At 47.5% G+C, this 25622-nt stretch overlaps 1 protein-coding gene across 1 annotated transcript in view; it reads left to right on the top strand.

The window, feature by feature from the left end:
* LOC111838276 (voltage-gated delayed rectifier potassium channel KCNH8-like) overlaps positions 1-20714 on the top strand; it is a 44363-nt gene extending 23649 nt beyond the window's left edge. Inside the window, exons 2-15 of the mRNA XM_072700506.1 lie at positions 719-952; positions 2605-2739; positions 2926-3065; positions 3660-3915; positions 5298-5455; positions 6075-6282; positions 7604-7936; positions 8808-9007; positions 9400-9649; positions 15102-15316; positions 18027-18289; positions 19139-19257; positions 19598-19650; positions 19884-20714. Coding sequence (XP_072556607.1) covers positions 719-952; positions 2605-2739; positions 2926-3065; positions 3660-3915; positions 5298-5455; positions 6075-6282; positions 7604-7936; positions 8808-9007; positions 9400-9649; positions 15102-15316; positions 18027-18289; positions 19139-19257; positions 19598-19650; positions 19884-20714 — 3395 coding nt within the window. The remainder of the gene's footprint in view (positions 1-718; positions 953-2604; positions 2740-2925; positions 3066-3659; positions 3916-5297; positions 5456-6074; positions 6283-7603; positions 7937-8807; positions 9008-9399; positions 9650-15101; positions 15317-18026; positions 18290-19138; positions 19258-19597; positions 19651-19883) is intronic.
* The last annotated feature ends 4908 nt before the right edge of the window (positions 20715-25622 follow it).

The raw sequence follows: 25622 nt of genomic DNA, 5'->3' as shown, positions 1-25622 counted from the left end.
TGGGATTTCCCATCGCACGTTTTAATCACTATTCAGTGTCTATGTTGACTGCTGGCCATGCAATAGGTCCATTAAAAAGCCCTGGCTGAATACCACTGAAATGCCTTCATTCTCCGCTGGTGTTCTCCACACCCTTTCACATGAATACTCTGTGAGTAAATAAGCTGATCGTCAAATAAGCCGGCAGCTGGTGTGGAAGGTGACCATGTGAGAGATCATGGATGAGTGTCTTTGTGTGGTGGTGCAGGGGGTAGCACCTCTAGGACCAGGGTTTAGAGTTTACATGTTCTATGTTCTCCTCACGTCAACGTGGGGTTTCCTCTGAGTGCTCCGGTTCCTCCACCCCACAGTCCAAAAACATGCTGAGGCTAATTGGAGTTACCAAATCGCCCATATGTGTGACTGAGTGGAGTATGAGTGTGTCTTGCAATGGGTTGGCCCCCCATCCTGGGTAGTTCCCTGCCTTGCACCCAAAGCTTCTGGGATAGTCTCCGCCCCCCCTGTGTCCCCGAATAGGACAAGCAGTTTCAGAAAATGGACGAATGTCACTGCAGAATCAGTACATGGGGGAAAAAAATGTCAAAACTGATTAAGAAATGTATATTTTTGGTTGTCTTAACCACCGACGTGTTTTCCAAAGCTGCTTGTTGTTGTGATGTCCGCTTTATACTGTTAACGATGTGGTCCTGATCTTGGCCTCTCTCTCCTTCTCTAACAGACAGTAACTTTGTGCTGGGGAATGCCCAGGTCCAGTCTCTCTACCCCATTGTGTACTGCTCCGACGGGTTCTGCGACCTCACCGGCTATGCCCGCGCCGAGCTGATGCAGAAGAGCTGCGCCTGCCACTTCCTGTACGGGCCTGAGACCAGCGAGCGGCTGACGACGCAGATCAAGGGGGCGCTGGAGGAGCGGCGGGAGTTCAAGACAGAGCTGGTGCTCTACAAGAAGGGAGGTGAGACGGTCCGGACAGGACTGTGTGCGGTTTGTGGAAGGAGAGAAAGACATGGAAGGAAAAAATAAGATTCTTTTTATTTGCTATTTGTACGACTACAGGAACCTGAGGCAATTCGGAGGAATGAGGCATCGTGGATGTATATTATCAATTCAACTCTGTGAAGGCACATTAAATAGAGAGACCAGCAGAACACACGTTATTACACAGTAAATGAAATTCATATATTCTGTTGCTGGCAGCAGTAACAATCTGGGCAGACTCAAATGGCCTTGTAATTGGATTGCTGATGTCACGCTTAAATATGACTGTTCCGTGGTCGTGCGACTGGGACTGAAGCTCAGTGAGAGATGCCTTACCTATTACATGTGAGCTCTTAATCCCTGGAAAGACACACGTGTCATTGCAAGCAACTGGGAAAAACAAGGAGGATGGTCCAGATCATGTGACTAACACTAATTAACATACATTGGAATGCATGTGAGGATGCATGAGAGTGAACCAGCCGGCTGCTGGGTGACTCCATTCTCAGTGGGGTCACCTAGGCGACGGCTGGGGTACAATGGCCCACAGAACAACCAGGAATCCCTGTGGTTTGGAAGAGAATAATCAGTTTGGAGAAGGTCCTCCGGGGAGAGAGATGCACTGGACTCTGAAACCTGCAGGTTGCTCACGTTCCTGTGAGCTTGTGACACTCTCACTGAAGGACAGATGATGGCACCAAGGCACCAGGGGCTGATGCCTCCTTTCAAGTTCCAGGCTTTATTGTCCCGTGAACATAGAGACTGATCTTATCTCTGTTGGGGTCTTGAGCAGGACCCTTAACCCTGAAAACTGCTCCAGAAGTGCTGGGTAAATGGCTGGTCTTGCGTTCTGACTCAAAACTTTGCTCTCAACCTGTGTCTATGTGTCTCATAGGAGATTTACGCTCTATTTCGATGGGACTCATTTTACATGGGGACGTAACGTAATTGAAGCAGCGGTCCGTAATTTTAATCTAGCCCGTGCCTGCCAAGCCTCGAAAGTAAAAATTCAGGAGCAAATTACCTTAGGTATTTCTGGGAACACAGGCCTCTTTCAGTAATAGTAGGCCAGTCCAAACTGTGATCTTGGTAATAAGGTCATGTTAATAAAGGCACACCAATTTTTTTTGTAAGGAGGAAAGAGCATTTATATACCTACAGACTCTTCTGTGTCCAGGTTTTCAGTAGCTGCAGAGTAGCACAGCACTACTGAGTACACCAATTTGCAAGCTGCTGTTTAGTTGGGTGGAAAAAATCTGCTTAATATGTTAAGGATAGATCCCCCCCAAAAAAAAATAAGGATTCAAATTGGGATTTAGAAAAAGTAAGAGACACATGAAACACACTGGTGAGTCACACTGGCTAAAACAAACACATGTACAGAATGTGAGTTATACTTATGCTCTACAAATGCACAGAAGCACACGGTCACACATTCATGATGATAACGTGCTACCATGGCCCAGAGACACTCAGAACCATCTCACTTTTTGTTCCTCATGCTTAGTGGGTTTCCTGTGTCCCAGAACAGCACGATGAGCCGCTCTTCTCCACCCTGTAGGCTTCATGTGATAGTAGCTGTAAGATGAGTGCGTTCTAGAAACTTCTGCCTTTCCGTTGGTGTGGCAGGTACACAGTTCTGGTGTCTCCTGGACATCGTCCCTATCAAGAATGAGAAGGGGGAGGTAGTGCTATTTCTGGTGTCCCACAAGGACATCACTGATAACAAGAAGGACCAGGAATCAGAACCAGGCCCAGACACAGGTGAGTGAAGGGATGACGACCAATCAATGGCCAAGGTGATGGGAACTGTGGGAAGAAGAGGAGTAGAAGTTAGAGGGAAGGGTAGTTGAGACATTGTAATGCATGGTGGGGGGGGGGGGGGAACTGCCACGACACCTCATGCATCTATTCCAGCCTCACCGCTCATGACAAGCTGTGTGTCCCTAGATGAGGAGACAGGACTGAACGTCCACCGCGTCTCTCGTCCCTCGGGCTTCAACGCCAATCGCCGCCGCAGCCGGGCCGTGCTGTACCACCTGTCGGGCCACCTGCAGAAGCAGGACAAGGGCAAGCTAAAGATCAACAATGTGAGGCTCCGGAGGCTGTCGCAGTCCCTGACCTTTGTTTCCCTACCCGTAGACATGAGAATACCCTCTGAGTGATAAACAGGCCCAGCTCTTTCTCACCTCTGTTATAGACTCACTGTAAAGACTATAATCTTTGTGGACTCATAGATCACTGTAATGAATTATAAATGGCAACTCCAAGGCAGTACTGATACATTTCAGCTCATAAATTGAGAGTTATTAGCTGTGACTCTAGAGACCACAGCTGATGCCTTGAACACTTCAACACTATTCAAATGTGCAGGCAGCCTCATATTTAAGATTGCTGAGCCAATCGCCAAGCTGCCGAGTGTGAATCCCTGGGATCAGTTCTAGCTGCTATGATTTATTGACGAATAAGCTTGCAATACTTTTATGTCATTGCGACGACAAAAAGGCTCTGATAGGTTTGCATGCGGTTATCCCAGGTCAAGTCCTATCTCAGATGACTTCTTGTTTTACATGATACAGGAAATGGCTTGCTTTACTTGACAGACATTTGGTATATGTGCAGTAGGGTGTTCGCATGTTTATTTCCCAGCCCGCCTGACCTTTTGGTTGCATCTGTCCGCCCAGAACATGTTTGGTGAGAAACCAGCCCTCCCAGAGTACAAAGTAGCCGACATCCAGAAATCCCGTTTCATCCTGCTACACTACGGCACCTTCAAGGCGGGCTGGGATTGGCTGATCCTGCTGGCCACGTTCTATGTGGCCGTCACTGTTCCCTACAACGTCTGTTTCACGGCTGTTGGAGGGCTGAACGAGGGAATCCCTGCCTCCCGCAGCCCACCCAGCGTCAGTGACATCCTGGTGGAAATCCTTTTCATGCTGGGTAAGGGTACCATAGGCGGGCACACGAGCCAATTAAACCCAAGTTTACCTGGGTATAGACAGAGGTCCGTAAGTCATTGAATGTTGACTGGGGCCGTTTGGTAAATTGCCCAATTTAATTAAGGATATAACCTCAACTGCCATGTGTGTGTCTCACCCCTTGACTAGTAGGGATAACCTTTTAGTTCCTTATCACAGCTGTAGAGTGATCTATACCAGCCACCTAATTTGAGCTATTTGATGCATAGTAGGGTGACTACTCATGTTCATGATCAATCAGGCCATTGTACTGCATCTTTCAAATAACATTTCATCCAAGAGACTGTGTTCCTACGTAGCACTGGTTGACTTTTCAGCTGTCCCGAAAATCAGCTAGGCAGCTTATTGTCTTAAGCACCTCACTGCTCAGTTTAAATAGCAACATGCACTTAATTCCATTCCGCACATCATCAAAGAAAGAATAGTTCTAGGTTCTGCACAGGGTCAGGTCTAGTTATAGGGTCTGCACAGGGTCAGGTCTAGTTCTAGGATCTGCACAGGATCAGGTCTAGTTCTAGGTTCTGCACAGGGTCAGGTCTAGTTCTAGGATCTGCACAGGGTCAGGTCTAGTTCTAGGTTCTGCACAGGGTCAGGTCTAGTTCTAGGATCTGCACAGGGTCAGGTCTAGTTCTAGGTTCTGCACAGTGTCAGGTCTAGTTCTAGGTTCTGCACAGTGTCAGGTCTAGTTCTAGGTTCTGCATACTTTCTGGTTAAAAGTTATCACGCAGTACATAGGTGTGTAACAGCACCTAATTCAGTCTAACTTTTCAGACTTCTGACTAGATTTATTCCTATTCTATTTTTCATGTATCTGTTAATTTAATTTACAACTACAGCTAATTGCTATAGTCACTGTGTTGCCCGTCAGACTAAACAAACTTCTGATAATTAAATTTCTGATAATATGTTTATTGATTATTTAAGTTAATGATGAATGACAGACATTTATGTTTATGTTTCATTCTGTATTGAACAGTATACAGTGTTTTAAATGATTTATTTCTTTTTATTTTGTTTAAAAGTGAAGGGGATTAAACAAACAGAAATTTTGTTGAGTAAGACTGTAAAATGTAATCCACACATCCATCTATTCATCTCCCAAGTGCTCTTTTCTAGTCAGGGTAGCAGGGATTACAAAAAAAGCACATGCTTAATGCTTGTTTAAGTACATAATTTGCTTGTTTAATGGCATCCCATACCACTCTGGAATGCTATGAGGTGCACAAGCTGATTAAGCTCATTAACATATTCCCCAGATGGATGGATGGATGGATGGATGGTCGTCGACTAAAGAGCATAAAGAACATAATGTAGTGTTACACAGCCACTGTGTGTTTCTGATAGACATTGTCCTGAACTTCCGTACCACCTACGTCAGCTCAACGGGCCAGGTGGTATACGATGCACGTTCCATCTGTGGGCACTATGCCACCACCTGGCTGTTTGTGGACATGATCGCTGCGCTGCCCTTTGACCTGCTATATGCCTTCAATGTCAGTGTGGTGAGTCTCTCCCCCTGGTGTGTGGGCATGGCTGTTGGGGTTAAACATTGGGGTTGTAGCATCAGCTAATCCTGTTCAGGTGCAGATTAATTAGGTGGATTGACAGCATACAGAAATGACAGAAGGAACAACACTGCAGAACGAAATGCCTGGGATGTTTGGAAATAAACCCCAAATTACTCATATCAAGGCCCTAGAACATGCAGCATTTCTCATTGCAGCTAGTATAAACAGAACAGTCAATGTAAATGAAAATACATATCATATCTAATCCTTTGTGGCTACTGCTCAACATTGGGTCTCATTCTCAGAATCCTATTGACTTTTTCCAGATAACTGCAGTAACTCCATTGGCTTCATTCTCTGGGAAAGTGTTGAAATTAACCACAGAAGCAAGTCAGAGACATGTTAACAAAATACAGTGAAAGACACTGACGAACCATGACAGTAAACTGGTTACTACCTGCATCTGGTAGAGCCAGAGAAAACCAGAGCCTGTTAGCACATGATCCCGTGTAAATGTGGTCTGCTGAGTGCAATGGAAAGGACTTGCTTTGAAATTCAAATGAATCCATATTCCACACTCTTGTGTTGACCTTCTGACTTCTCCTCCACGCAGTACTTTGGTGTTCACCTCCTGAAGACAGTGCGGCTGTTGAGGCTGTTGCGTTTGCTGCAGAAGCTGGAGCGATACTCCCAGTACAGCGCGGTGGTGCTGACGCTGCTCATGTCCATGTTCGCTCTGCTCGCCCACTGGATGGCCTGCGTCTGGTACTTCATTGGCCGCCGCGAGATCGAGAGCAGCAGCCCGGGGACCTGGGACATCGGTGAGGGCTCTCCATGCTTTGACCTGAAGTACCATACCCTTAGATCTGCTCACAGGGGCCTGAGGATCACGTAGGGGCTCATCTTCATTCATCTCAGCATAAATGGTGTCTGCAATACACAGCAATGCAATGTTGCATCAACATCACAAATGCGAGACCCAGTCTGGCATCTTATGCTAATGCACCTGCCATACGCAGCAGTGAGAGGCAGGCACAGCATTGCCAAGCAAAATCAGTCTGCTTACTGTCACATCTGAAAGTCAAATCATTCAAGAGCCGTCATGGCAACATTCATGGTTTCATAGCTCCTTGCCCATGACTCTTGGTGGCCAAACTGTATCCTCCCAGCCACGTTTCTCCTGGTGTCCTATTGCAACTGACATCACCCCTTCCCACCGTTATCAAACTTTGAAGCAGACTCTGATTTGATAGGCTCACTCAGGCCATGTGACCCCCGCTGCACCAATGGCACTCTCTCCTTGTCCTGTCACTAGCTTACAGCCATGGGACCCGTCAGCAACACGGGTGTGACTCATTACGATATCGACGGCTGGCCCCCCAGCGCTGGAAGAGGGGGCTTAATAAGTTTGAGGGAAAATGTCAAGGCAGCGGCTCAGCTGACATTAAAGCTGCTGAACCATGACCAGGAAATGATCCTTTAATAATGAATAAATCTGCACATTATGAGGTTACGTGAGCGGAGCTTTTGATCTGTGGTGGTGTTTTGTAGGTGATAATGGTGTTAAGTGGACTGTGAGGGTTCTGTCATGCCTACCATGCCCACCCCCCCCCCCCCACACACACACACACACACACACACACACACACACTCAGTCCTCTTACTCTTTCCCTGTCTGGCTCGTCTCCTGGGGTGCGCTATCATCGCTCCGGGTGACTTTGTGGTGTGTATGTGAAGCGCACTTCAAAGACAGCCTGAGAGAGCTGTTGAGCTCCGCGCTGCGGTACAGAGCCTGAACCAGCTTCAGGGAGAGGATGGGGGTGTCCGGCACAGCAGGCACCATGACGTCCAAACTCTGTCATGGGATCCTGCAGAGAGAACCTTACTGGGAGGATTCAGAGAGAACCTTACTGGGATCCTGCAGAGAGAACCTTACTGGGAGGATTCAGGGGGTCACACACTCCCAGCTGATCCAGAGGCTCCTCCTATTCATCCAGCAAATATTGAGAGTTTTTTATTCCCTAAAAATATTGAACACCCTGCCTAAAATGTATAAAAGGTGCAAGATGTAAACATGCTCCTTGGTTACTGGTACATGTCAGAGTCCAGATTGTTACTGGGATCATTTTGGCCTCCTTCCAGGTTGGCTGCATGAACTCGCCAAGCGCCTGGGCACGCCTTACTTCATGTCCCCTCTGACCTCACTTTCGGGAGTCACCGACCGCACGGACGGACTCCCACCTAACAGCAGTCAGTGGAATTCATCAGGGACTGAGTCGGAGAGGAGGGCGGTTCCCGGTGCGAGCCAATGGAATGAATCGGGGGCGGAGCTGGAAGGCGGTCCCTCAGTTCGCAGCTCCTACGTCACGTCGCTCTACTTTGCGCTCAGCAGCCTGACCAGCGTGGGTTTCGGGAACGTCTCAGCCAACACCGACTCTGAGAAGATCTTCTCCATCTGTACCATGCTTATTGGGGGTGAGTGTGCTTAAGGCTCGCCGTCCCTTTAAAAAATGACTCCTGGCTGCTGTTCATCTGCTTCAGCATTCAGCAGTGAGTCCGTGGGGCTGAGGTGTGGCAGACACTGTCCCTTGGCAGCCAGGTATGGTGCTACACACTCCTGAAACTCTGTGTCCTTGCCAATATGCCGCATGGTCTACCTGCTCAAAACCATTATGCATTATTTATCTGGCAAACAGTACAGCAGCATATTTACAGAAGCCGTGCAGCAATCCATGTACCTTGCTCATGGTCACTGGAGCAGCGCCTTGTTGACAAAGTGCTTTTCTTTAACTCGTACACAAGGGACAGTGTCGTATGGCAACATAAAGGCAGAGGTGGCTGCACCAATGGGCAGCTGGTGGCGGGGAGTCACATGTCCAGTCGGGTCCGGTGGTGGAACCTAGCAGCTAATCAGGAGCCTTCTCCGAGCGGCAGAAGTTGGAGGAGAGCGAGGCAGGAAGTTCTGCTTTAGGGGAGTCATGGTAACAGTGATCCATGTACTCATGTTGCATAATCAGACATTAATTATTAGGGAAAACAGAGCCTTCACCTTGCTTTCTGGCTCACGCTCTCTTCTCCTTTAATCCTTTGGAGCCGGCTGTCACAGCCCCTCATCGATGCGCATTTGTGTGCATCGCTCAAATCTCACAGCGCGGCTGCTTATGACTGCATTCCTGGGCCAATGAGGTCAGGCAACGGGGTCACCTGATGCTCCTTCTAAGGGCCTTACAGATTTTGTTTTTTTTTCACACCATGTAAAAGCACTCAATAAAATGTATGTTCTTTACTTACTCATAGTGAAACGTGCTGTGCTGTTGGTTCATGGTCCCACGTACTGTCTGCACAGCGCTGATGCACGCCGTGGTCTTTGGCAACGTGACGGCCATCATCCAGCGCATGTACTCCCGGCGCTCGCTCTACCACACGCGCACCAAGGACCTGAAGGACTTCATCCGCGTGCACCGGCTGCCCAAGGCCCTGGAGCAGCGCATGCTGGAGTGCTTCCAGACCACCTGGTCCGTCAACAACGGCATCGATGTCAACGAGGTGCGTGTGCCCACCGTGCATCAGTGAGTCTCGCCCACGGTGCCTGTGCATCTGTACCCACAATGCACCAACTGAACGCAGTTCCAGCAGCACCGTCAGGCTCCTTCGTCCCCGCTACCCGTTTTTCTGTGTATCCAGTGTCTCCGCTACCAGCCTCACTGCCCAGATTTACTCCTTGAGTCCTGTCATCACCTCATTTTACTCTCCCTTTACTCTCTTCATCTCTGATCTTCTGTCTTCATTCTCCCTACCAGCCCTCCTCCTCCTCACCCTCTCAACCTCATTCTGCCTGCTTTTTTATGTCAAATCAGCACGGACTGCACACAGTTCATGCATTTAGAGATGATTTATAAATAAATATTAATAAAAAGTGGTCTCTCTCCATCGGCCAGCTGCTGAAGGACTTTCCAGACGAGCTGCGTGCCGACATCGCCATGCACCTGAACAAGGAGCTCCTGCAGCTGCCGCTGTTCGAGTCGGCCAGCAGGGGGTGCCTGCGTTCCTTGTCCCTCATCATCAAGACGTCCTTCTGCGCCCCCGGGGAGTTCCTCATCCGCCAGGGCGATGCCCTGCAGGCAATCTACTTCGTCTGCTCCGGCTCCATGGAGGTGCTGAAGGACAACACCGTGCTGGCCATTCTGGGTAGGGTGCTGCTGTTCACGCATGCGACCTCGACCTCGACCTCGTATACACACACCGGCCGACAACCCAAACCTAGCAAGCAGCCAACAGGCCTGTATCATCCTCAGAATCACCTATTGTTGAGAAGCACCAACACATGCTCTCCCTTATCTCTTCTCAGCTGGGGACGGTTCTCGCTCACTGTTCCACCCACACACCGGCACCCTCACGCACAGCAGCGTTGACTGACATGACCCGTGCCTTTCAGGGGTGACTCAGTTCAAACACAGAGGCTCTCAGTGAGTCCTGGGTATCGATTTGTTTTTCTTTTTTTTACACCATCGGCTTAAGGTCACGCAATGTCACAATGATACCGCGCTGTTATATTCGGCTTGAACAGAAGCTATCGACTCTGACGTGCTCCAAGAAGGACTGTCGATCCTCATTATGACACTGGTCAGCACTGATCTGAATGCAGAGCTCAGGATTTAAGCAAGAGACCCGTTAACCTCTTTATACCGCTGCAAATGAGATTGACTTTTTTCAAGAGCGAGCGTTCAACTCCAAATCTGTCTGTAAGCCTTAAGTTCAGAGCATCAACCCACATCATTGGGCTGCTGAGCGGCGCCCAAACATCATTAGAGTTATTTATTTAGGTCTTTGTGTTTCATGCCGCCGGTTTTGCTGAGGGGAGGGATATCGGTGGACTTTGTGGTCATTTTACCGTGGCAACAATATCACAAAATTAGAGTGGAGCGAAACTAGTAAATTTAATTCTGAGTCAGTATAACAGGAAAACCAGATGGGATTTTCTTTTTTTATGGATACTCAGTCACTGTATATTTTTACCCGTTTTTTACAAGTGCAACTTGTTATAGAAAAAGTTGGGTTGTGTATAAGACATTGATGAGAACTGCATCACCACTTAACTCTCTGCGGTTTATCTTTGTACAGCTGAAAGAATCAGGCGATGCTGTGTCTAGAGTATGATTTTTAATTCAGTTTAGACTCTCCATTAGGTTTTAATCAAGAACAACTTTCAGCATGAACTACTCTGACTGCCATTGTTCAGGCGTATGATTCTCTCATTTGGTATCATTAGGCGACATATTCTTCTCTCGTTATCCAAAAAACACTTTTCAAAGGCACCAGAACTGGGACACGTTGAACCTTAGGGTTCAGTATTAAAACTGGCAGGTTTGGTTGCTTTTCCCTATTGATCATGTTTGTTAGCTGGCAGCTTCATTAAACTCCTTGTAAGAATTTGCCCACTGTCCGTATCTCTACGTTGCTCTGTGATGGACTGGCATCTCGTCCAGTGTGTCCCATGTCTTGTGCCCTAAGTTTCCTGGGATAGGCTCACTGAAACCCTGTCCTGGATTAGAAGTTATGAAAAGTGGATGGATGGATGGAAGGATGGACGGACTAATTTCTCCATCCACAGACTTTCAATACAGATACAAAGCATAGCTGTTTCTTGGTGATAAGTGAGTGCCCTTTAAATTCTGTAAATATGCTGATATTTTCCATGTAGAAATGTTAAGTTTGTTTCCATACTCCATCTGGTGGAAAAATTCTGCTCAAAATACAAGGCCTTGCTGCCGTCTGTCTGGTGGGGAGAGGCAGCCAAAAATGCAACGATTGAGTCAACATCAGATGCTTCCATCCTATGAGAATACTCAATGTCTACTCACTGACACTTACCTGTCGCATGTATGAGTGCAGCAGCACTCAGTCACGATTAGTGAGCACTGTAGGCAGACATTAGAACACGAGCTGAGTGAGTGAGACCCATGTCGACACCTGTTCTGAACTCCATGACACTCCACAGCTGGGATTTAGTCAGGCCTGGCCAGGAGGGTGAAGGGTCCCAACAACAGAGCAGATAATGGACTCCGACTGCACAGAATAACATAATGGCAGCTCACCACGGAACCACACAGCTACACAATTATAGAATGACACAGCTATAAAACCACAGAGTAACACGGGGCACAAAACCACATAATGACACATGGGCACAAAACTACAGAACCATAGACTGACACAGCCACAGAACTGCAGAAAAACACAGCCACGGAACCACAGAATGACACAGCTACAGTACAGAACCAAAGAGTGACCCAGCTACAGAACCATGGAATGACGCAACTACAGAACCACATAATGACACATGGGCACAAAACCACAGAAGCACACAGCTACAGCACCACAGAATAACACAGCTACGGAAACATAGAATAACAAAAGATAACTCAGATTAAGCATCCAAAATATACGCCAGTCTCGTGAAGGTAACTTGCTATTGGAAACTGGAATTGTGATCTAACATTTGCTAATCATCGACTGCTCAGATTAAGTGACTGAACCATTTCCCTCCATTTTTGTAACCCACTCATCCAATCAGAGTCACAGTTATTCTTCAGGACATGGTAAACACCCTGGACAGCAAGTCCATCCTCACACAGCACCCACACACAGTGTCCACCTCAAACGAGCAATCTGGGCCACTGACTTACCTGACGTGTGTGGAACCCTGAGGAGATCCACTTCACCTCCACTCAGACTCGGACAGGCTGGACCGAAACCTTAAGGTGATGGCAGATCTGTGAGTGTCTCCTTCAAAAAGGTTATTTTACACATCTCAGTGCTGGTCATCATCTGCCTCCGATTTAATCCTCTGAAGTCTGTGTCTGGGAAAATCCCGTGGCTCACTACAGGAGGAAGACACCAAACCCACTGCTGCAGTAGACGGGGTTTGATTGCCAACTCCTCACTGCGTAGCATGTATGGTAAACTAGGCTGAGTCCTCCCCACTAAGGTCTGCATCTGCTCCTTTGCTGACAGCAGATCATCAGCATTTTTAAATCCCTGCGGCCCACAGATCACACTGAGAGACAGATAGAGAGGCCAGCCTCACCTCGTCCACTCTACGACTGTCAGGAAGAGACAATCGCAAGGTGCATTTAGGAAGACATGAAAACACATCCATTCGGGGCTCAGACAAGCCCCATCTGTCAAACACACACACTCACAGACCTTAACTGTGGATGGCAGCTTCACATTTTTTTTGGGGGGGGGGGGGGGGAATGGGCAGAACCATCAGTCTCAGAGTGGGACACCTGGGAGAAAAAAACACAGGGTTGGTACTCACTTCAGGCTTGAATGGAAAGCTACCTGTCACACTGTGTGTGGGCTCCATAGTCCAGATGTGTTAGTTAAGTATAGAGAGATCTGATATGTAAATGAGTCATAAGGGGGTGAGATTATACGTTCTGCTGGATATGGAGAGAAAAGCCCTTTCGTGTGTCACTGACAGATCCCATTTTGCTTAATTAGACTTTGAGACAAAGCTCAAAGTTGAGATTAGAGGCCTCAGTCCGCTCCTCTATGCTCGGCAGCTCGCTTGACCACGGTGGGTGACAATGACACTGTTTTTGGTGGGGAATTTAAATTAGTTGTTTATTTCCCTCATCTTCTGAAAGACCTTGAAAGTGGCAAGACCCCCTATCCTCAAAGATAGAGAGGCATCAACTCTGATGGTCATTTACATTACCGCAGTCATCCTCCCTCACAGAAAGGCAGCAACTCTGATGGTTATTTAAATGACCAGCGGTCAGCCTCCCTCACAGAAAGGCAGCAACTCTGATGGTTATTTACATGACTGCGGTCAGCCTCCCTCACAGAAAGGCAGCAACTCTGATGGTTATTTACATGACTGCGGTCAGCCTCCCTCACAGAGAGGCATCAACTCTGATGGTTATTTACATGACTGCGGTCAGCCTCCCTCACAGAGAGGCATCAACTCTGATGATTATTTAAATGACGGCGGTCAGCCTCCCTCACAGAGAGGCATCAACTCTGATGGTTATTTACATGACTGCGGTCAGCCTCCCTCACAGAAAGGCAGCAACTCTGATGGTTATTTACATGACTGCGGTCAGCCTCTCTCACAGAGAGGCATCAACTCTGATGGCTATTTACATGACTGCGGTCAGCCTTCCTCATAGAGAGGCATCAACTCTGATGATTATTTACATGACTGCGGTCAGCCTCCCTCACAGAGAGGCATCAACTCTGATGGTTATTTACATGACTGCGGTCAGCCTCCCTCACAGAAAGGCATCAACTCTGATGGTTATTTACATGACTGCGGTCAGCCTCCCTCACAGAGAGGCATCAACTCTGATGATTATTTACATGACTGCGGTCAGCCTCCCTCACAGAAAGGCAGCAACTCTGATGGTTATTTACATGACTGCGGTCAGCCTCTCTCACAGAGAGGCATCAACTCTGATGATTATTTACATGACTGCGGTCAGCCTCCCTCACAGAGAGGCATCAACTCTGATGATTATTTACATGACTGCGGTCAGCCTCCCTCACAGAGAGGCATCAACTCTGATGATTATTTACATGACTGCGGTCAGCCTCTCTCACAGAGAGGCATCAACTCTGATGGTTATTTACATGACTGCGGTCAGCCTCCCTCACAGAGAGGCATCAACTCTGATGGTTATTTACATGACTGCGGTCAGCCTTCCTCATAGAGAGGCATCAACTCTGATGGTTATTTAAATGACCGGCAGTCAGCCTCCCTCACAGAGAGGCAACGACTCTGATGGTTATTTACATGACCAGCATCAGCCTCCCTCACAGAGAGACAGTGACTCTGATGGTTATTTAAATGACTGGCGGTCAGCATTCCTCACATAGAGGCAGTGACTCTGATGGTTATGCAAATGACCGTGATCAGCCTCACAGAGAGGCATCGGCTCTGATGGGTATTTACGTCAGACAATTACACATGTTAAAAAATTTAATAACTGGTTAAGATGGCCTAAATTGGCATTTGCTTGACACATTCATCTGAGAATGTTACTGCAGTGTATCTGTTTTATGTATTATGCTAATTAGAGCAAATGTGCCAATTTAAGGATAAGTAATAGCATAAGTGTATCGCATGGATAAGTATAACTGAGAGGGTTATGGGTAAATCAGGGAGAATTATATGGGTAACGCAGGGAGAGTGAGGGGGTTATGGGTAAAGCAGGGAGAATGAGGGGGGCTTATGGGTAAAGCAGGGAGAATGAGGGGGGCTTATGGGTAAAGCAGGGAGAATGAGGGGGGCTTATGGGTAAAGCAGGGAGAATGAGGGGGGTTATGGGTAAAACAGGGAGAGTGAGGGGGGTTATGGGTAAAATAGGGAGAATAATGGGTTTTTTTGGTAAAGCAGGGAGAGTGATGTAAGCTCTGTTAGGAAGCACTGGACTGATAAATGGTAGTGAAACTGGCAGTTTTCCATGCCACTCAATTTCCCATAATTCCCTGTCTTGGTGTGGTTCAGGCTTTACTACTGTAACTCGCACTGGATCTATACACACAGCCGTATGGCTGCTTCTCATCCTAGTGCCTATTCCCAAGTCGTTCCGTGTGTGACTCTGTATCCTGGCCGGACGGCATGTCTCTGCAGGGAAGGGTGACCTGATCGGATCGGACTTCCTGACCAAGGAGCAGGTGATAAAGACCAACGCCAACGTGAAGGCGCTCACCTACTGCGACCTGCAGTACATCAGCCTGAGAGGCCTGCAGGAGGTGCTGCGCCTGTATCCTGAATACGCCCAGAAGTTTGTCAGGGAGATCCAGCACGACCTCACCTACAACCTGCGCGAGGGCCACATGGCCGATGTGAGTCACGCCCGCCCGCCTGGCTGTGCATGAGTGTGTGTGTGTGTGCACTGTCCTCACTGAGGTACACCGTGTTCCTGAATAGATCACATGTGACTCTCACCGGGTCCAGCTGTATCTGCTTTAGTTAAGAGGTGATTAAAACGTGATGTACTTTTCCTGCATTATATATCCACACGCACTCTTAACCATCAACAAACGCACACACACGTGCACAGATACATGCAATCGCACACACACGTGCACAGATACATGCAATCGCACACACACGTGCACAGATACATGCAATCGCACACACACGTGCACAGATACATGCAATCGCACACACAGCGCTCTCAGATCGCTGTGCAGCAACAGGCTCTGCTCTGGTCTTCCCTGCTGCTATTTTTAGCAGCGCAGCACCTGCTGCCGCTATTCCTGTCCTCTCATGCCAGGTGGTGTGTGTGTGTGTGTGTGTGTGTGTGTTTGTGTGTGTTAGCTTATTCCAGCTGCTGTTTGCATGTCTCTGTGTTCAGTATTTGCAGCCGCCCTGGTTGACAGGAGAATGTACTTGTGTGTATATGTGTTTTTTCTCTTGCCATCCAAATATGTCCCCACAAAAAATCTGTTATTTTGATGTTGTGGGGACCATTTCAGGGGAAATTCAATTTTATAACAATCTGAAAGGTTATGGCTGGGTAAGGCTTAAGGTTGTGTGTGCATGCCTTTTTTGTGTGCAGCGTGTGTGCATGCTGTATTGTGTGCTGCGTTTGTGCATGCCTTTTTGTGTTCTGCATTTGTGCATGCCTTTTTGTGTGCTGCGTTTGTGCATGCCTTTTTGTGTTCTGCATTTGTGCATGCCTTTTTGTGTGCTGTGTTTGTGCATGCCTTTTTGTGTGCATGCCTTTTTGTGTGCTGTGTTTGTGCATGCCTTTTTGTGTACTGAATTTGTGCATGCCTTTTTGTGTTCTGCATTTGTGCATGCCTTCTTGTGTGCTGTGTTTGTTCATGCCTTTTTTGTGCACAGCGTGTGTGCATGCCTTTTTGTGCGCAGCGTGTGTGCATGCCGTTTTGTATGCTGCATCTGTGCACCTCTGCCATGGGCACAGAAGCCTGGACAACAAGTGGCTGAAAACACTTAACTGCAAATTTAAATGAGGCATTCAAGCAAACCTGCGGACGTGAACAGGCGAGAGATCGTTTCCAGATATGATGTGCTTCGCATACCAAAGGGTCGACCCAGAAGGTGCAGCCCTACTGTACTCACATGGCTGATTCACTTAAACGCCATCGAGCGTCTCCATCGATTGGTCTGCTGGCTCCTTATTGATTTCAGTCTGTAGTTCAGGACGAGAGGAAGTAAATAAAGTCAGTGGGCAGAGGGGGAGAGTTTGTGCAGCCCTGAGCCAACAGCACGAGTCTGCAGGAAGGAAAACATTGCACACACACACACACACACACACACACACACACACACACACAGGTTTGTAATTATATCTTTGTGGGGACTCTCCATTCATTTCTAGGGGGAAAACCCTAATCCCAACATGACAACCTTAACCCCTACCCAGCCCTAACCTTAACCATAAGTAACCAACCCAAATACAAGACTTTTGGCATTTTTACTGTTTTGATTGCATTCACATATTTTTTTATAAAACTGAGGTTATTCAAATGGGGACCTCAAAAGATGTCCCCAAAAGTTTCAGGTTTCACTACACTTTGGGGACAATTTGGTCCTCAAATGTGATCTATACAAACCCACACACACACACACACTCACACACTCAGATTAGGTACCTATATGTTTTTCAGGGCTCTCCATTTGTTTCTATGGACATAATCCCAGCTATGACAGCATTAACTATAAGTAAGCAAATAAAATACAAGACTATTGGCTTCTGATTGCATTTGTGTAAAACTGAGGTTTATATGTAATATATTCATGACCACAGACACACACACACACACAGACAGATATGCATCTTTCTGCATCTCTATGCTGAGCAACCCCAGACTCTGGGAGCAGAGTAGAAAAAAGAGGGAGGGAAAAGAGGAGGCAGGACTTGGGGGTGAGGGGATGACAGAAGGGGAGGGAGCAGAAGGGAGGGGGGCTGGGGGTACCAGAGCACCTGCCCATTTTGCCCAAACTATACAATGTGAACTTTAGCGTGAGCTTTAAAGATACTGAGCACCTCTTTATCCGTCGAACACCTGTCCCTCAAAAAGTAAATGCACAGCCCTGCATAGCAGGGCATTGTACAGACATTGTTCTGGGGAATCCAGTCTCAGACCCTTTTGCTATATATTTCATCAAGTAAAAGCCATAATGGGTTTTACAGACGGAGCTATATATGTATGAGAAGAACATGGCATGAGAAGAGAGGTGGCTCAGTGGGTGTGCAGTGGATGGTGCAGTGGGTGGTGCAGTGGATGGTGCAGTGGGTTGTGCAGAGCGACCCCAAGCAGTTTGGCCCAGTACGCTGAGCACTGGCTCTGCTTTGGGAGCTCACTTCCTGTTGTGATAATTTCCTAAAACATGGCTTTATAAATTTGGGAAACACTGGGAAAGTCACTTGTTATATGGTGACCCTGTACTTGGTGAGCTGCAGGAGGATGGATGGATGGATGATATTTTTCATCACTCTGACCCTTCAGAAAGGGGCTATGAAGCCTTTGGCTCAGCATCAGTTGCTGTCCTTCACCTGTCTTTGCTGTCTGTCTGTTTTAGATGGACAGGGAGAGTAACGGCAGCCTGATGAAGAAGCTGCCTTCGATCATGGAGGATGAGGAGGGTGATGAAGAGCAGTACCCCTCACCAACGCCCCGGGCGCCCCGTCCCTCGGCACGGCCCGGCCGGTCGACCAGCTCGCCCTTCCGCTCGCCGCTGGCGCCCACGCGGCCCTTCCAGCAGCTAGCTGACCGCACCCGGCCTGCCAGCCTGCACATCCCCCTGCTGAGCTATAGCGGCGCTCCCTCTGAGCTCAGCCCCAGGTAGGACACCCTGCTCCACACCAACCATTCCACCAGGGGGCGCTTCAGAAAGCAGACTCTCAGCAAAGCCCGGGCCGTTTGCCCCAGGAGATGCACCAGATGCATGGACAGAAACATTCCTGTTATCTTGGGTAGTTGACTAAGTAGGACTCACCTGATCCCCCAGGGTATATAGGGGGCATTTTGCTCTGCTGCGATTGTGTCAGGAGATTAGGAAGGATGAGCAGTTTATGGGTGAGCGAGGTCCACAGGGGTCAGTGGAGAATTATGAGGATAATGAGAAATATTTATTTTGAAGTGTGGCCATTATGCATAGAGAAAGGATGAAGCGAGGCTGAGCAGTTATTTGCTACAGAAGTAAAAGCTTTGGTTATTCTGTCTGTAGGGTGAACAGAACTGAATGGTTAATGTGGATTTGATTAGCTGACACGTACCCAGAGCTGTAACGATAACTGTGAAAATGTTCTGGTAGATGGAATGTTATTTTATTTACACTACACTGCCATCTAGTGGTAAAGTGCTGACTCCAACCTTCAGCTTCATGCAAAATATACACAATATACCCACACGCATGTCTCCACGATGTTTACTGAGAGTTACATGGGCAGTATGTCACTTGCCACTGGTGAGATGCAGTAAAGCACTAAAATAACTGCCAAGCAGCCACCAGAACACTTAAGCACAGTCATAGTGTTGGTCTCCACTACACATACATGACAGCATTAATAACAAATGCATCCATGTTGATGTAACCATGCTTCATTCCTGAACATGATGCAAATGAAAATGTGAAACGGCGTCACGCATCATCCGTCCTGAAGTGGTCCTACTCTCCGCCCCTCCTCGCAGGTTTGTGGACGGCATCGAGACAGAGAGCAGCGCTGGTTCGACACATAAGTTTGAGTTCAGCCCCAGCATGACCATCAGCAGCCCTTCGTCCGCGGGCCTGGGCAACCCCACCTGCCCTGGTAACTACAGCCAGTCATGTCCCTTGATACGTCACTCGATTTTTAATTGTTTGATAATGATACACTTTTTGGAAAGCAGTACATATTCTGCATCGACATGCCGGAAGACTTGGAGAGTTTGCGGAACGGATGACATAATGGCTGCAGACTATAATAGAGATCACGCCCACCTCGCTCCAACTGTTCTGCGTTGCCTCCTCCTGTCAGCATCTTTGTCTCGTGTTTTCATTTCCATACGTACTCAGGCTGGGTCTCTCGGGCTCCGCGGAATGATAAGCATCTATCTACCAAAAAGCAGACCGGCGACCTTCCAACCTCCCCTGTGTGTTTGTGTGTTCAGGGACCCGGGAGCATGCAGAAACCAGGCAGAGTCTGACCAGACTGAGTCAGGAGGTGGGTGATAGGGCTGGTTATGCGGCTGCCCCTCTGAACGTGGAACAGAAGCCATGAGGAAGTAAAAATCAGGACCCCTTTAGTGCAGGCTGACAGTAGACAGCATGAAGGAGCTTTAATGCTGTAAACAATGCATGGTTGTTATAAGCAAATAATTACTGTTATGATCACTGCTGCAGCCAATGGGAGGTTTGTCATGTGACCTCCCGCATCTTTGCCCTGCCCCTTTGCAGATCGGATGCCTGTGCCAGCAGGTGTCCCAGCTCAGCCAGGAACTGCAGGAAATGACACGTCTGCTTCAGCCCCTGCTCCTCCTGGGCTCCCATCCGCTTCTCTCAGCTCTCACGGCCACACAGCCTCCGGCCTCCTGCAGTCCCCAGCAGGCCCCGCCCTGGGCCCCTCCCCCTCGTTCCCCACTGGACCATAGTGACTCTGGGGCAGGAGGGCCGTCGGGCTGCCTCGTACCCTCGGCGTCTCAACCCAAGGCCACTCCTCCACCTGAGACGCCTCCCTCGGGCTGCTCTGCATGTCTACCTCACGTCACCTCCTCACCAGGGGCAGCATCCACCAAGCTCTCCTCAGCTCCCTCCACCCCAACAACCAGGCTCCCCCATCCACCGGAGGATCAGTGTTTACTCACCTCCCAAAGCACCTCCCCCTCCCCCCCCCTCCCCCCGCCGCTCTGTTCCTCTCCCTCCACGTGTGGCTCCCTTACCCCCGAGCGAGGCGCTCACTGCAGGGTCCTGCTGTCTCTATCTTCCCCCCAGCAAGTGCCTTCCCCCCCTGCCACTCACTGCTCTGCACCCCCATCTCTCAGCACCTCCCCGGGAAACCAAAGGCCTGGGACCAGCACCTCCTGCTCCTCTCCCACATCCCTGATCCTGCGCCCGCCTCGCATGCCGCCCCCTTGCTCCTGCCCCTCCACTCACATCCCAGAATCTCCCTTGGACTCGCTCATCTCCTGGCCTCAGCTAAGTCCTGGCCTCCAGGCCGCAGAGACGAGGCTGCAAGGACCGTTAAGCGAACATGTCTTACTGATCGACAGTGAGGGTCCACAGGTGTGAGACACAGGAGAGTTACACAAGGAGTCACGTCAGTGGGGGCCTGGGGCGGCACGGCATTGTCCTTGATTATGTCTCCAGCTGCTCCGGAGAGTCACTCTCCTTTTCTCATTGGTCAGCTGCACCTGGACTAACCTGCCTTCCCTCCAATGACATCTCTCGGAGAAATGTGACACACCCACCAACAATAGTCATATATCCTTCCGAGTTGTGTTCAGATGAGGGAGGCAGCTGAAAATAACAGCATGATGATAAGTGTGGAAGAGCAGAGTAGAGTTTGCCAAGCCTTGAAGCAAAAGGGTGCATTTTTGGTCAGGAGGAGAGGAAATATTTCAGGGTATGGTGCACCTTGCACCCAGAGGATTGTGGGTTTGAATGTGCAAAGCATGTATGTGAAATTCTCCCTGTGGTCTCATGGTTTTCCTCCTGCCATCCAAATATGTCCCCACAATGTCATAAAAGTCTTTTATTTTGATGCTGTGAGGGCAGTTTTTCAGTCCCCACAATGGGAAACTGAATTTTATAAAAATCTATGACTGCTATCAAAAAACTAAAAAGTTTGGTATTTTGTTTGGTTACATATGGTTAAGGTTATGGCTGGGCAGGGTTTATAGGCTGTCATAGTTGGGATTAGGGTTATGCCCATAGAAATTAATGGAGATTCTCCAGAAAGATATAAATACCTAATCTGTGTCTGTGTGTGTGTGTGTGTGTGTGTGTGTGTGTGTGTGTGTGTGTGTGTGTGCCCGACCGGCCTGTGATGCACTAGCATCCCATTCAGTGATTCCCATACTCCTGTAGTAGATAAAAAGTTCCAGAATATCAACGCATGTATGCAGGCACAGAGAACTGTAAGGAACCCAAAATTTCCCAGATGGTAGCCATGCTATGAACCGCCTTGGCCCCTCCAGAACTTTCACAGAACAATTTCCATCATCTGGGTTCCATCAGCATTTATTACAAAAAATGGTTAAGAGTAACAATGTATTTAACAGCTAAGCCGACTGATATTTGTGGGGAGACTTTCAAAGCTGGCAGACGCTCTGGTTTCTTCACTGGAATGGGGCAAGACATCCAGTAAAAATACGCAAACACAAACAGAGACAGGTACGTAGGCTAATGCTAGCAAAGTCGATTGTCCAACCAAAATTTGTTTTACATCATAATCTACCCCATTATTCATGTTTTGATATGACTCCTACCAGCCCTGTGGGGGTTGAGGCTCAGACCAATAGCCTTTGGTGCTTTTTCACACTTTAAGACCGTCCATTCGCCTGTTTCGTGCCTGAAATTCAGGTTTATTGCAGTGAAGTATTGCATGGTCAGAGGTACCTGTCACATCATCGTAGATGTCGTCACACTTCCTACACATTAGTTAACCGATTTACCATTGTGGATGGTTTCCCCAGTGCTGGTGTTGAAAGACCAGTGTTTTACCTCAGCTGAACAACTGAAGAACTAATGATATTATCCTGGAGTCCTAACGTGGACTTTGGGGTTTGGTATCTTCTGTGTGTGGGGTAGGAGGTGATCATCTGCATGATACTGTCAACTGCATGATGAATGTGGCATTAATGCCTGGGATGGGGGGGGGGGGCTTTAAGGAATTTTATCAGCAATGGTTACAAGAAATAAAATGCGTTTTATATGAATATAGCCTTCTGTGTTCTGTTATGCGGAGAGCACAGCCCACCTGGGTGTGGTATTCACTCGACAAATGTGGTGTAGTATTCGGATCCTAATCAGCTATCAAGTCCTCCGGTATTTACGTTTTTATTTGAAAGTTTAACTTAAAAGGGCCCTTCAAAATGTCGGAACGTAATTAGATTGGTCCGGGCTGGGGGGCCAACATGACTTGGGACCCCAAATCTGTAGCGGCGTCCCTGCCTCGCTCATGCTACAGCCCTGGTGGAACAACAGGTACTTCAAGCACCAGAGGCACCTGCTGCAGCCGTCCTCAGCAGACGCACAGGCTTGGGCAGAGTGACTGTGCCGTCTGACACTGCGTGACCTCGCTCAGCCTCGGCGAGCACAGACGCACCGGCACCTTGTGTGGAACGGCTAGCTATCAGCCAGTTAGCATCACTGTACTTCATGGCTGCTATATCCACAAGAAGGCAGGACTCTAGCTGCCTCTGTGGGCGCAAAGAGACTGACATGGCTGCAGGAACGGAACCAGGCAGAACCAGGACAAGAGCTTGTTTACCTCAACTCTGGGTTTGTTTTTCTTGGCTAATTTTAGTGTTTCAACTTCTTCTTTTTAACAAACTTTTTAATATTTACTCCTAAGATACATGCCTCCTGTCTTCCATCTCTCCCTGCACCCCCACAATGTCCTTCTCCTTCAGAGTAACTGTCACAGCCACCAGCCTCTCTGCAGATGTTAGAGCCGTGGAGCATGGAAGCCAACTGAAGCTTCACACTCAGGTGTCCCAGCAAGAGAGGGGAGGATGAAAAGGAGTGGAAAAGACTTACCCCTCATGCAAGACAGGGCCATGGTGAGTCCAGAGCAGAGGGCACAAGGCAGGGGGCCTGTTTGGGATGCCAGTTTATTGCAGATCACACATCTTCCCAACAGTGATTCAGGGATACTAGTTCAACTGTTTGTTTTGAGATTGTGGCAGAAATCCTTTGCGAATACGGAGAGAATAGGCAAATTCACATTTAGAACTGGGGGTTGGGTCAAACTCACAACCCTGACTCATTACGCTACTCCAGTATGTGGTCTGATTTTTTTTTTTTTTAACTTAAGCAGCAGAGTGCAATAATTATCCAAGTACTGTTACTTTGTTCTTAGAAAAAGGCTGTAGACAGTACCAGTGCTTAAGCCTTGCATTACCTACTATGTTAAGAGACAATTAGCACATACTACTGGCTGAAATGAGACCGACGTAGCGCAAAAGCATGTGTGCCTGCAACTGCACTGTCATAAACTGTCATAAGTCAGGTTGAGACTGCTTTCTCAGACTGGAACACTCAAGACTCAAAAAATCTTCCTGGGTCTACAACGTGTCTGCAGTCTGTATGCAGCTTTAGCCCCCAGATTTCTTATACTAGCTTTAGTGTTTTTCAGAGGTGGCAATTTCAGGTCCAGAAAGTTAAAATCCAGACCATGATTTACTTTCAACCAACCAGTTGAGTACTCCGTGACTGTGACTCTTTACGCTCAACTGATTGGTTGAAAGTAAATCATGGTCTGGATTTTTACTTTCTGGATCTGAATTTGCCACCTCTGGTGTTTTTCGAAGGGGTGATTTGCCCCTTATCATGTCTGCCAGGTCAGCAATTATCCATTTTGCATACGAAAACCGTAAAGAATTTCTGTGCAAGACATCCAGTAAAAAGAAACACACTGCAGAACACAAATAATGCAAAATATAAGTAGAATGGCTGGCACAGCTTCCGATTCATATCGACATTTGGATTGGAAACAGAGACAGGTACGTAGGCTAATGCTAGCAAAGTCCAACCAACATTTGTTTTACATCGTAATCTGACAGCTGTCCAGCTAGCAATCTAATGTCTTATAATTATTAGTGTTGTACTTTATTAATCCCCGCGTCAGAAAGTATCATTCTTACACATCAAAGACCTTGGTCTCCAGAGAGAGACAGCTACTCAGTGTTCAGCGTCCCTGTAATACGAATGCAGAACAGCGCTTTTAAAGGTTTTAGGGGACAATTGATGAACAGGGTCAGTTTAACCTTGGGTGGTGGCCTTTTTTCATACTGTCCTACAATCCAGACATTATAATGTGGTGTACTGTATTTTTAAGGTATTTTAAAATCTTGGCGGTAAAATTTGCCAACCGGGGGGATCCCTCACGATAATTTTTGGAAAAGTGTCCAAAGATAAGTATACAGAGAGCCATGGAGAGAGAGTCACGTACGTCAACTACGTTCACTCTAACAGACCACATTTTTTGCAGAAGTGTTGGATTGTGGAGACTGAATAGTTCCCAGTAGTTAACAAACACTATCAGCGCAGTAGAGTTGCAGCAGAATAGACCATTTGTGAAGCACTTTTAAAGGGTAAGATCAGATTGTATATTATCACCACATCGGTTATCAAATTTTCACGTGCATTAAAGCATGTTAGTGGTTTATCCCCCATTAAATCCATTAAATTAGTGGACTTAGGGAACACTGACAGATAAAAAAATTAGACTAGGATTCTGGATAAAGTTAGCAACACATGACATTAACCACAAGCAGCCTATTAATTGAAAATTCCATCTCTTAAAGCTGTTTCTTCCAGCATTATAGAATTAGAGAAAAAGGGCTTCTCAACGTGTCTTTTTTTTCTTTTTTTTTGCAGGGTGGCGCAGGAGTTAAATATCAGCCAAATATAGCGCTGGAGCAGTGTGATGGGAGAGTGGTGGGCGGAGGTGGTGAAACGAGGACGAGCTGAAGTTACATAAGGAAGAGATATTTTTGTGATTATATCGCTATTCATATGGATTTAGACCATATCAGTAGCGATTGATATGGTCACCCAAATGTCACCCAAACAAGGCAGGTTTATTTAAATTTAATTTGACTCCTCAAACAAAGTTGACTAAACCTCTGTACCTATGTTAATCGAACTTGCAAAATAGTGTTGAGAATTTAACAATCCAAGTTTATTGAAACTTTGTACCTAGGTTAATCTAACTTGTATTAGTGTTGCCTTAACTCTTAAGTCAAAGTTAGCAGAACCTCTGTCTATAGGTTTGTTGAACTTTTGTAACTGAGTTGACTTAACTTAAAAATGTATTGCAGCATGTTGCCTTGAATTTTTGAGTTGGCTGAACATTTTTTTTTTACAGTGGGTTAATCTAACTTGTATTAGTGTTGCCTTAACTCTTAAGTCAAAGTTAGCTGAACCTCTGTCTATAGCAGGGTTATTCAAATCACGGTCCTTGAGGTCCGA

The sequence above is a fragment of the Paramormyrops kingsleyae genome, chromosome 16, assembly GCF_048594095.1.
Source record: "Paramormyrops kingsleyae isolate MSU_618 chromosome 16, PKINGS_0.4, whole genome shotgun sequence".
Taxonomy (NCBI): domain Eukaryota; kingdom Metazoa; phylum Chordata; class Actinopteri; order Osteoglossiformes; family Mormyridae; genus Paramormyrops; species Paramormyrops kingsleyae.
Note: the sequence above shows the minus strand (reverse complement) of the source record. Positions and strands in the feature narration are given on the sequence as shown.